This window comes from Solanum tuberosum, unplaced genomic scaffold, assembly GCF_000226075.1.
Source record: "Solanum tuberosum cultivar DM 1-3 516 R44 unplaced genomic scaffold, SolTub_3.0 scf00622, whole genome shotgun sequence".
NCBI lineage: Eukaryota > Viridiplantae > Streptophyta > Magnoliopsida > Solanales > Solanaceae > Solanum > Solanum tuberosum.
Window position 1 is genome coordinate 205,134 of NW_006239536.1, and position 9,591 is coordinate 214,724.

At 37.2% G+C, this 9,591-nt stretch overlaps 2 protein-coding genes across 3 annotated transcripts; one reads left to right on the forward strand and one right to left on the reverse strand.

Moving 5' to 3' along the window:
• Nucleotides 1-493: 493 nt before the first annotated feature.
• LOC102606069 (TMV resistance protein N-like) lies at nt 494-5,579 on the forward strand. 2 transcript variants are annotated; one of them, XM_006366193.2, is made up of 6 exons: nt 494-1,075; nt 1,375-2,449; nt 2,896-3,207; nt 3,418-4,950; nt 5,075-5,168; nt 5,293-5,579. In XM_006366193.2, the coding sequence occupies exons 1-4, from the start codon at nt 567-569 to the stop codon at nt 4,903-4,905; spliced, it is 3,384 nt and encodes a 1,127-aa protein (XP_006366255.1). In that variant the 5' UTR covers nt 494-566; the 3' UTR covers nt 4,906-4,950; nt 5,075-5,168; nt 5,293-5,579. The 2 variants fall into 2 exon arrangements, with proteins under 2 accessions (XP_006366255.1, XP_006366256.1); XM_006366194.2 differs by having other exon boundaries at nt 5,301-5,579.
• A 1,318-nt stretch (nt 5,580-6,897) lies between these two features.
• Nucleotides 6,898-8,286, reverse strand: LOC102579302 (uncharacterized). Its single transcript, XM_006366197.2, has 2 exons — nt 7,386-8,286; nt 6,898-7,067 (listed from the first exon to the last, which is right to left on the reverse strand). Exons 1-2 carry the CDS (start codon nt 8,275-8,277, stop codon nt 6,898-6,900), a joined length of 1,062 nt encoding a protein of 353 aa, XP_006366259.1. The 5' UTR covers nt 8,278-8,286.
• Nucleotides 8,287-9,591: the final 1,305 nt, after the last annotated feature.

A 9,591-nucleotide genomic window follows, 5' to 3' on the forward strand; every position in this document is an offset into this window, starting at 1 on the left:
ATGAATTTTGACTAACATTTTAAAATGTATTTTTTCATGATATTAATATGAAAAAAGTTGCAATTTATGGTATTTTTCTAATAGTATTTCGACATATTTAAAATTTTATTTTAAAATATTAAATTAATGTAATCTAATTTAAATTTGAAATTTTTTTGCTCACCTGTGGAATTTGGAGCTGTGGGTTTTCTATTCAGGATCGAATCTAGGGGGCCAGGAGGATGTTCATCCAAACCCCTCCTCAAAAAAGTACATGTAATTATAGGGATTTAAAATTTATCTGGTACAAATTTAAATCCTAGATCCGCCTCGATTTCTATTACAGTTCAAAGAAAATTTGTTATTACTTATAATGGATGAATAATATTCAATGATAATGTAACAGTTGACTGGTCCAATTGCAATAATTCCACTGGAGTAGACCCCATCTCAATTGAAACTTTTCTTATTTGAAGTCCTGTATACAACTTTGTCCCATATATTATCAATTTTATCTCTTACCACATCCACAATATATTCAAAGACTTCTTATCTTTCTTCTCAATTTTTACAAGTTAACTTAAGTCATGGCATCAATTTCTTCTTATGTGAGTAATTCACACTACTATCCTCGATGGAAGTACGATGTCTTCTTAAGTTTTAGAGGAGAAGATACTCGTGATACAATTACAGGTTACTTGTACGAACGTTTGACAAGGAGGGGAATAATCACTTTTCAAGATAATAAAAGACTAGAGCATGGTGATTCGATCCTAGAAGAACTCTCGAAAGCTATCAAAGACTCTCAAGTTGCCCTCGTCATTTTCTCAAAGAATTATGCTACATCAAGGTGGTGTTTGGATGAACTAGTGAAGATCATGGAATGCACGAATGACGAAAATGAAAAAGCAATCATACCGGTCTTCTATGGCGTGGATGCAACAGATGTTCGATACCAAAGTAAGAGCTTTGCAGAAGCATTTGCCAAACATGAATTGAAGTATAAGGATGATGATGAGGGGATGCAGAAGGTGCAAAGATGGAGGACTGCCCTAACTGCTGCCGCAAATCTAAAGGGATATGTATTCCCTAACGGGTAAGTTAAACGATAGATACACTCATAATTATATTCTACTCTATATAACAAAGAATTTGTACCTCAAAAATGAGTCAAACTTGCATGTTTGGTGTGAGGGATAAGAATAAATAGTCCTGGGATAAAAAAAATAGTCCAGGGATAGAATTTTGATGTCTTGTTTGGGATAACTTATCCCACCATTTATAGCATAGTGATGGGATAACTAGTTCCCAACCAAACGAAGAGTTTGGTTTACGTGCATAATACTTTTTATCATAATTATTGTGAAACTACAATTGTGCATTGTCCTTTCGCAGGGTTGAATCAGACTGTATTGACCGTATTGTTGATGACATATCTTCCAAATGCAAGACTTCAGTATCTTATTCGCACAAAGCTGTGGGAATAGATACTCAAATAGAAAAAGTAGAATCCCTACTAGAGATGAAAATTGATGATGTTCGGATTGTGTGGATCTGTGGAATGGGAGGAGTAGGTAAAACGACATTAGCAAATGCTATTTATAATAAACTCTCGTCGAGCAAATTTAAAGATGCTTGTTTTCTCGAGGATATTAAAGAAAAAAAACATAGAATGTACTCTCTGCAAAATATCCTTCTCTCTAAACTGTTAGGGGAAAAAGAAAATTGCGTGAATAATAAGGAGGAGGGGAGGAGCCTGATGGCTCGTAGACTTCAGTTTAAGAAGGTTTTACTTGTGCTTGATGACATCGATCACAGAGACCAGTTGGATTACCTAGCAGGGGATCTTCGTTGGTTTGGCAAGGGCAGTAGGATTATTGCAACTACTAGAGATAAACGTTTGATAAGGAATAGTGTACTACATGAAATGGAAACACTGCTTGACCATGATGCAATTAAACTATTCAATCAATATGCTTTCATGGAAAATGTTCCAGATGAGTGTTTTGAATATCTAACGTTGGAGATAGTAAGTCATGCTAAAGGTCATCCTTTAGCCCTGAAAGTGTGGGGTTCTTTATTATACAAGAAGGATATAATTGTGTGGAGAAGTGCTCTCGACCGAATAAGGGAAAACTCTGGCTCAGAAATTATTGAAAACCTCAAAATAAGTTATGATGGGTTGGAGCCCAATGATCAAGAGATATTTCTAGATATTGCATGTTTCTTCCGAGGAAAAGAAAAGGAAAAAGTCATGCAAATCCTCGAGAGTTGTGATTTTCCAGCTGAATATGGATTGAGCGTGCTAATCGACAAGTCTCTTGTGTTCATCTCTGATCATAATAAGATTCAAATGCATGACTTAATACAAGATATGGGTCAATATATAGTGAAAATGCAAAAGCATCCGGGGGAACGTAGCAGACTATGGAAAACTGAAGATGTCAAAGAAGTGATGGTTGACAATATGGTAAGTAGGCTAAACAATACACTACTATCCAATTTCTAGTTTTCATATTCAAAAGATATATAGGGCAGTCAACTCCAATTATTTGCTCCTCTTGCTTCATATTCTTAATTGTTTTCTTCTTCCTCTACTTGGGTTTGATACACTTGAGCCGAGGATCTTTCCGAAACAGTTTCTCTATCTCCATAAAGTAGTGGTAAGGTCTACGTACACTCTATCCTCCCCAGACCCCACTTAGTAGGATTTCACTGGGTATGTTGTTGTTGTTGCTTCATAGTCTTGCAAGTATACCATTTTAGTTGGCCTAACGTTGCTTGCTAATTCGTCAAGTAGCCATTTTTAATTAAAGCTGACCGATCCTGTTATCTTATGTAATCATGACATGATTAGTGAGTGATTGTACAAGACATCTGAAGTTATGATTTGTTGACTCGTGATCCTTTTACCAGGGGACCATGGCTGTGGAGGGAATCTGCTTTACTTTTATTCAAAAGCTATGCTTTAGCAAAGAGGCAATGAAAAATATGAAAAGGCTTAGGATATTACACATATGTAGCTTCATCACTCCGATTGATCGAGGAGACGTTCTCTATGACTCCAATTGCCATGATGGCTCCATTGAGTACCTGCCCAACAACTTGTGTTGGTTTATCTGGCATGAATTTCCTTGGAAGTCATTGCCCGAAAATTTTGAACCCCAGAGGCTTGTTCATCTTGATCTCCAGTGGAGTTCGTTGCATGATTTATGGACCGAAAGAAAGGTACCGTTTCTAACTTGGTATAATGCTAAAAACTCTCATAAACTTGGTATGTTTTATTCAGTGTAGACTTAAACTTGTGTTTTAGTTTCTGAACATGTAATTTCCAAATAAAAATGAAAATAAACAATTTCTAATCTCCTGCAAAATATTCTGTTGACTCTCATAATCTAAGGGAGTAAATTAAACAATCTCCTTCTCTGTTCTGAATAGGTGTTTTTGCCGTCTTTACGAAAGCTAGATGTCAGCTACTCCAAAAGCTTGATGCGAATACCAGATTTCACAGGGATGCCAAATTTGGAATATCTGAATCTGAGGAGATGTACGAGTCTTAAAGAGGTTCACCATTCCCTGGGATGTTCCAAAAAACTCATCGAGTTAGATTTGTATCACTGTGAAAAACTTGAGAGGTTTCCACGTGTTAATGTGGAATCTCTTAAATCTCTAGATCTAGTAGGTTGCTCTAGTTTAGAGAAATTTCCAGAAATCCTCGGAAAAATGAAGCTAGAGTTAGAGATTCGCATGGGATTAACTTGGATAAGGGAACTACCATCATATGTTATTCAGCACCAAGCTCGTCTTAGAGTGCTAGATTTGAGTGATATGAAAAACCTTGTAGCTCTTCCAAGTAGCATTTGTAAGTTGAAAGTTTTGATGAAGCTAGATGTGTCTTACTGCTCAAAACTTGAAAGATTGCCAGAAGAGATTGGTGATTTAGAAAACTTGGAGGAGTTTCATGCTAGCCATACTCTAATTTCACGTCCTCCGTCTTCCATCATCTGCTTGAACAAGCTTAAGTTCTTGACTTTTGCAAAAAAAGAATCAGAAGATGGAGTGTACTTTGTGTTCCCTCAGGTGAATGAAGGGTTACACTCATTGGAAATTCTGAATCTCGGTTGCTGCAATATAATAGACGGAGGAATTCCAGAAGACATTGGATGCTTACTCTCTTTGAAAAGGTTGTATCTCGGTAGAAATAACTTCCATCATTTGCCTCGAAGCATAGCCCAGCTTGGTTCTCTTCGATCCTTGAACTTATCACATTGCAAGAAGCTTAAACAGTTGCCAGAATTCCCAGAGCAATTAGATACAATATATGCAGATTGGAGCAAGTCTTCGATCTGTAATTCGTTGTTTCAGAATATCTCATCATCGCAACATGACATCTCTGCTTCAGATTCGTTGTCACTAAGATTGTTTACAAGTAGGACACTGACAATCCCAACTTGGTTCCACCGTCGGGGAACTGGTAAAAGTGGATTAGTCAATTTGCCTGAAAATTGGTATGTAGCTGATAACTTCTTGGGATTTGCTGTATGTTATACTGGCAGGTTAATGTACGTGACAATGACAACTCACTTGATTCCCTTGTGTTATGATTCGAAGTTGTGGATGACCTTGAGACTAGACTTACTGGAGCCCGACAGTAAATCTCTTGTATGTGAATACTCACCTGATTCCGTAATTCATTTTTTCTTTGTACCTTTTGCTGGCTTATGGGATACATCAAAAGCAAATGGAAAAACACCAAATGACTATGGGCGCATTATATTATCGTTCTCTGGAGATATAAGGGATTATGGATTTCGTTTGTTGTATAAAAATCTTTGCATTGGGACACGAAAGAGCAAATATGACGACTCTACTGTGACCAATGAAGCCAGTTGCTCCTCTTCTAAGAAACAAAGGTCACATTTCTAATATTCAGAAACATTGCAGCTCTTTCCCAAAAGCCCAGGAATTTCGGTATATATACCTCATGCCTTGTTTTTACTCTCCTTTTATGAGATACAAAATCTCTTCTTCGAAAACTAATAAAAAATTTGTTGTCATTAATTTGTGTTTTCTTTCTTCCTTCCGCTATTGACAGGAGCTCATTAGTGGGCAATGTACGTATCAACAATGAGTTTCGTCTATTGATTCTCCACCTTGTCTCTGCCTGTGCTGAGCCACGATTTACCACGGTGAGTTTAAGGATGTGAATGATATGCAAAAAATGGCATAACTCTCAACTTAATTTGGAGATACTTCTACAAATTTATTATGTGCTGCATTAGTTACAGAAGTAGTTTTTCCTTCATGACATAGGTTTTCAGGTCTGTGCAGCTGATGAGGAGTTTATGCAGCAGTTGGCAAGCTAAGTGGCTCGGACTCTTCACTTTGGGTGCCATACCCGTGTTAACTTGTTGAGTTAGAAAATCGAGGAGGAATTAGACTGTGATGATGATCTTTTATTGCTTCTTTTGGTAGCTTGATTTTGAGAGAAACATGCCAATGAAATCCCCATGGTTGTAACTTGTACTGCTCAGGTTTAGGTATTGAAGATTGACGACTGATTAACGTGCTTTGACAGCTCGTTGTGGAGTGCTCTCTAATGAATTTACCCTGTTATTACCTCCTATTTTTCTCCGCAGGCATAATACATAACTATGTCTTTTGCAGGTATCTATGCTCTTCAACTTTTGGTGTGCACAAGTATGCACTTACTTAAGATTGTAAGAAGTTCAACAAGTACACACACTCGCTTCATGTGGCATAATACACGTAGGACGTGAATTGCCACATTGAATGCCAAGTAGGATGTGTATGTTTATTTGTTCAACTCTATTCAAGTTTAAATACATACAGCTTGTGCACACTCGAAGTTAGAGGGTATAGATATCAGATGAGGTCAAATTAAAGGACATGTGTATGTATTATGCCTTGTTGGTATGTTGAATGAGAGAGAAGACTTTCAACATGAATGGTTTATATATGTTTGAGAAGAGAAACTTGTTCAATATACAAAATTGGCTAGTGAAGGCATGCTCAGTCAAAAATTACAATTGATACATGCCAAATCTGACTTATTAAGGAGCATAATTTAAGAATATACACCTGGAAAATTGTCAAACAAATTGGAACAATTGAATAATTTACATGCTTCCCAACTTAATTCAAAATTGATATATCCTCTATACCCAATTACCTAAAAATATGTACACTAGAAATTGAATGTTGTCCTGTGATTGGTTATCATGAAGCCAGAGGCGAAGATAGAGGGGCGCAAGGGGTTTATCCGAATCATTTTCTCTAGAAACATTACATTGTATATACAAGGTCAAAACTATTTTTTATGTATACATACTCATTTGAATCCCCTTCACTTCTTCATGTGTCTACCTTTTTATATGTTGAATCCCCTTGGTGAAAATCCTGACGTTGAACACTTGAAGTGCATTTGGGCCACAGAGGGGAATCCAGGATCTAGAGTCAGACGACTCATTCAGAACAAGTGTGATTCTACTATATGTATGCATTTTGAAAAAAGAAGAAGCATAGATGCATATACATAGTTCGACCAAAAGTAGTTACCCGCCTTTAGCTTTACTTTTGCTTGGGCAGAATAAACCCCTTTGGCCGAAAAATCACACTTATATACAAGGTCAAAATCTTTTTTATGTATATATAGACGATGAACCTCCTTAACAAAAACTTTGACTCCGTCAATAGGCTAGGTGGGACAATAAAAGTAGTAGCTTGATCATTTGCAGCAGCAGCCCATTTTTCTCGACCACTTACGGCAACAACAAGAGCAACTTAACCACTTACAAGAACAACATGTCCAGCTTGACCACTTACAAGAACAACATTTCCAGCTTGGCCACTTACAAGAACAACATTTCCAGGTTGGCCACTTACAAGAACAACATTTCAAGCTTGGCCATTTACAAGAGAAGCAACCTGAGCACTTATAGGAACAGCTTGGACATCCAGAGCAACACGGTCCACAGCTAAAACAGGAAGAGAAGCATGACGACCATCTGGACTTCTTTTTTTTGTAATAAGCAGGATGGCAAAGAGGTTCTGTGGACTTTCTATCTCTGCAATAAACAAAAATATATTCCGTGAACACGAAAATGCATGATTGCAAGCTCCATATATCTGGGAAAAAATAAGATCACCAATAATCTTTAATGTAAAGCATTTAAGTTGAAGACATGAGACTCAAACATATTTATACGAATGACAAGTTAGGTGAACTCTAATGCACATCCGCGTAATTATTAATGAAGCAACAGGTTACCAGTGACATGGAAAAGAAAAGAGAAGAACATGTACATATGCTAAATGCAGATGATATTAGAAAAAAAAGATAGGAACTGGTACTCACGTCGAAAAAGGTAAAGCCGTATCATTACCATTGAAATGGTTGTAGGAGTCTCTAAGCCCTCCATTCCCTTCGGAATGGCTAATGGCAGATGAATAATCTCTGTTCCCTCTTAACTTTATTTCCTCTTCAAAATGTGGTTGTTTCTTAATTGATTTATGTTGATTTCCTGCTTCAATAAGGTTGCTTCGATCAACCACGCCCCTTTCTGTATCAAATACAGAACTCTTTTCCGTATGTTCTCCTCCTTTTACAGGTGATGAGTGTCTACTGATTAGCTTCCCAGACTTACTAATTTCTTCACATGTTTCCGATTCCACACACATGCGTAGTTCTGCTGACTTCCTCGAAAGACTGACGTTGATACTAAATAATGACTCTTCAGAGGCAGCACTCCATTCTTTAGGTGTTGAGGATTTGCTTTCGAAAATTGAAGATGGAACTCTGTTGGGATCATAACCTCCTTGTCTGTCCATCACTTGGATAAAAGGAGATTTTGTAATTGACACGGTTGGCAATAACGATTCATCAGTGACGTCTGAAACCTGTGAGGTGGAGCTTGTAGATGTATTCAGTTTCAAATGATTGTAGTCCGCTTGAGATAAAGGTTTGGCATCCAGAGGAAATTTAGAAGATGGTACATTTGATGAGATAGAGTTGGATGCTATTTTTGGATTCATTAATATGAAATCATCAGAGGAATAACCGGACGAGGATGAAAATGTGGAATAGGAAAGTTCTGAACTTTTACTTGACCCTGAAACACTATCATTTAAGATAGAATCCGAGCTTTTTCTACTTTTACTCTCCTGATTAGAATCCCGGAGAAAGACTATTGGTGACTTGGTCTCAGTTTCACTTTTGGTTACCACTGCATCTATTCGAGAATGATTACGGTTTCCACTTCCATATTTAGGGCTCATGACTGGATTAAAGCTAAAAATCACCTGTAGAAACCATCAACTTGTTTAGATGCACAAACAATGTCCAGTCAATGTAAATATATGAAAAAGATTAAAGATGAGATTACTGTTGAAGCCAGAAATTTCGTTAAGGGTGTCCAAGAATTAATATATACATATGAAAAAAAAAAATTGACCTATATACTTCATGAAATTTTCTATACAGTATAATTTTTCGATGAAGAGTGTTTGACTGGCCACCCTCCACTACATGTGTCTACACCACTGATGAGATTAAGTTATTGTTTGAGGAAGCAACGCAACACTCACAACGAGCAACATATCATGCAAAGAAGTACCTCCTGAGTCTCGATGGTTGCCTTCTCCTACGTCAGTTGAAAATAGAATGCACATGGAAACGAAGGCGGATCTAGGATTCAAACTTAACAGATTTAACTCTAAGGCTTGTAGACTTAATTGTACAAAGGCGGAATACACCTCTACATGGACAGTGAAATTCATTAGCAAAAAAACCAACGAACAAAAGTCATTTATGAAACGGGCATCATCTCCATACAACGATCTGTAACATAGAATCATTAACTAATGCAAACACCAATTAAGTATTATTATTTCCTACAAATGGAGCTGCCTCAAATGAATATGGCTGGAAGTGGAACCACAAATTTCACCCTTTGGCCAACTCAGAATCTACAACCACCTACTAAAAGTTTCTCTAAAGGGGAAGACAGAACGAAATCAGCAAATGAGGATGAGCAACAAGAATCATAATTGTGAATTTACCCAAAGTTCTAAGATTTAGGCCAAATGTTGATGACCATGAAACAATAAAAATGAAAATTTTGATCCAGGACTTGATAGAATGCACTTAAAAGTGAACTTTGTTAAGAAATACCCATGGGAGAAAGTATAGACGTTTATTCGGCCTCTTAGACTGGACTGCTGTCTAACAAAAAAACAGGTTAGACATGTTAATGTGTTCCGAAGGGGAGTCTTGGAGCAACACTAAAGTTGTCTCCAAGTGACCTATATATAGATTACAGGTTTTAGCCGTGGAATCAATCGCTGATGCTTCGGGCAGAGTAGGCTTCCTACACCGCATAAACCCCTGGGTGCGGCCCTTCCCTGGACCTTGTATGAACGAGAGATGCTTCATGCACCGAGCTGGTTTTTTTTTCCACGATATATTACTAATATGTTATCTTTTTCTATTTCTTGCTGTACCATGCTACCTTTCTAGAAAGTGAAACAAAGTAACGACAGAAACATCTCATAACGCTTATCTGCTTATTCTATAAACTTTTTTCTATGTTC